This window comes from Sinocyclocheilus grahami, unplaced genomic scaffold (assembly GCF_001515645.1).
Source record: "Sinocyclocheilus grahami isolate Dianchi unplaced genomic scaffold, SAMN03320097.WGS_v1.1 scaffold157.1, whole genome shotgun sequence".
Lineage (NCBI taxonomy): Eukaryota > Metazoa > Chordata > Actinopteri > Cypriniformes > Cyprinidae > Sinocyclocheilus > Sinocyclocheilus grahami.
Window position 1 is genome coordinate 1,364,981 of NW_015505336.1, and position 2,186 is coordinate 1,367,166.

General features: G+C 30.0%; 1 protein-coding gene across 1 annotated transcript in view; it reads left to right on the forward strand.

Annotated features, from left to right (window-relative positions):
• LOC107592720 (epidermal growth factor receptor substrate 15-like 1) overlaps nt 1–2,186 on the forward strand; it is a 26,640-nt gene that overhangs the window by 18,160 nt on the left and 6,294 nt on the right. Inside the window, exons 17-18 of the mRNA XM_016282271.1 lie at nt 1,473–1,578; nt 1,803–1,853. Coding sequence (XP_016137757.1) covers nt 1,473–1,578; nt 1,803–1,853 — 157 coding nt within the window. The remainder of the gene's footprint in view (nt 1–1,472; nt 1,579–1,802; nt 1,854–2,186) is intronic.

The following is a 2,186-nucleotide window of genomic DNA, read 5'->3' on the forward strand; positions in this document are numbered from 1 at the left end:
TATATATATATATATATATATATATATATATATATATATATATATATATATATATATAGATATAGATATAGATATATAAGTTACTTGGAATGGCAATCAAACAAAATCAGATCATGCACAAGTAAATATTTACTGTACATAAATAAAATTATATATATATATATATAGGACTGTCAGTCTATTAAAATTTTTTATCTGATTAATTACATGTTTCGATTAGTTAATCTAATTAATTGCAATCTAATAAATTTGACTGAAAATATCCACCGAGAATATTTAAAGCTATTTTTGTTTTAAACGAGAAAGTATCAAGTAAACATTACAAATTGTAGCTTTAGAAATAAATATTTTAGTTGATTCAATGTCAAATTTATTACACATAAACATTTAGGCTATAACGGCCTGACGTAAACTATGGAACATAAAAGAAGATGATTTGAGAAACATCTCAGTATGTTTTGTTCATACAATAAAAGTCATTGGTAACCAAAACAGCTACTACTTTTTTGCATTACTTTTTAATGCAATACAACAAAAATACACACAGTTATATATTGAGTTATTGTGATTTATTTAACAAATAAATACTTATACAAATATGTTATATAATTGTTATAAAAAATGAAAAATAATAATGCAAAAAGATTTTAAAAAGTAATACAAAATATGAAATCATTATTAAAATGTATTATTAAAAATATTTTTGGGGGGGTTTATTCCTTTATTATTCAGGTAGGACAGTGGAGAGATGACAGGAAAGTATTGTGTACACACACACACACACATTTTAAACAGGAACAGGCTGGACTGAATACATGTCTTCATGATTATATTAAGTTTCATAGTTGCACAGTTATTTGTCTCTTATTTTTTCTAATTTGGAGTATTTCTGAACAATCATGAAGCTCACTCCTCGTGTGATTGCGATTGAATATCTGTCGACATTCTCTGGTTTCTGAGGGAGAACTTTGCTTGCTTTTCTTTCTGAATTATGGCTTGTATGCAAAGGTACAATTTGGAAACCCAGCACTTTTAACAGAGCTTCTTATGTTATTTGGAACAGCTGAGGTGCTGGCTTAAATTGCAAATTGTAGGCACAAAATGACTGCAATTTAGACTTCAGGGTTCTTGTTTCAAATATTTGTTTCTCTGAAGAGTTCTTGCTTTCCATCTTTTCTGGTTTGAGCTAGACATTTTCAGCTGGACCCCGAATATAGTGTTGGCCCATTTATTAGACATCTGGGTTGAAAGCTAGCAGGTTAAGCTGTTATCATAATCAACTATAAAATGAGTTCTAGAATGTCTTTAAGAAAGAAAATACTCTTACTTTTGAACATAAAACAGCAAATTTTATCCATGTTCAGCCCCTCTTACCTAAAACCTTCTATATAAGCGAATCAATAAAAGAGGCCTCAGATCAGTGTGAAAGCAAACATCTACAGTCAACAATTGTTTGTTTAAACCCATTACAGGAAGACCCTTTCAAGGTGAAAACCACTGTGTTCAACAGCGCCCCGCAGGAGATACACACAGACCCCTTCCAGTCTGAAGACCCATTTAAAACAGACCCATTCAAAGGTAGGCCCTTTTGTTCTGCTCAAATTAAATATCTCCCTTTCTTAGAGATGAATCTGAATGCTATACTAAGCATAAATACGTTGTGTTTAATTTATATTAATTTAATTTATATTAAATAACTCCTGTTTACTGGTATTTGTGTGGCACATTTTTGGAGCCAAGCTCTTGAAGCCTTTGTAATGGCTACTAAAAACATCTCCCTCTTTCCTTTTTGTTTATTACAGGCGATCCGTTCCAGAATGACCCATTCTCAAAGCAGACCTCCACAGTTGCAGGTATCCAGTCCATCGAAATACATGAAGCACCTCTCCAGTGTTGAGCTTTGAACTTTGAAGATATCAAATAAATTCATCTGTTACTTACTAAATGTATGTTTAGTATGCATACTGCATCAACTCAGTATCCATACTTAATCCATTCAAAAAATATTTGATTTCAAGCTGTTATTAATATGCATACTAACATGATCTGTTCAGTCAGGTCAGAAAATAAGTGAATGACTTCAATAAATGTAAATATTCAAAATATTATAATATATGTCAGATATAAAATATGTTTACACGCGCATATATATATATATATATATATATATATATATATATATATAT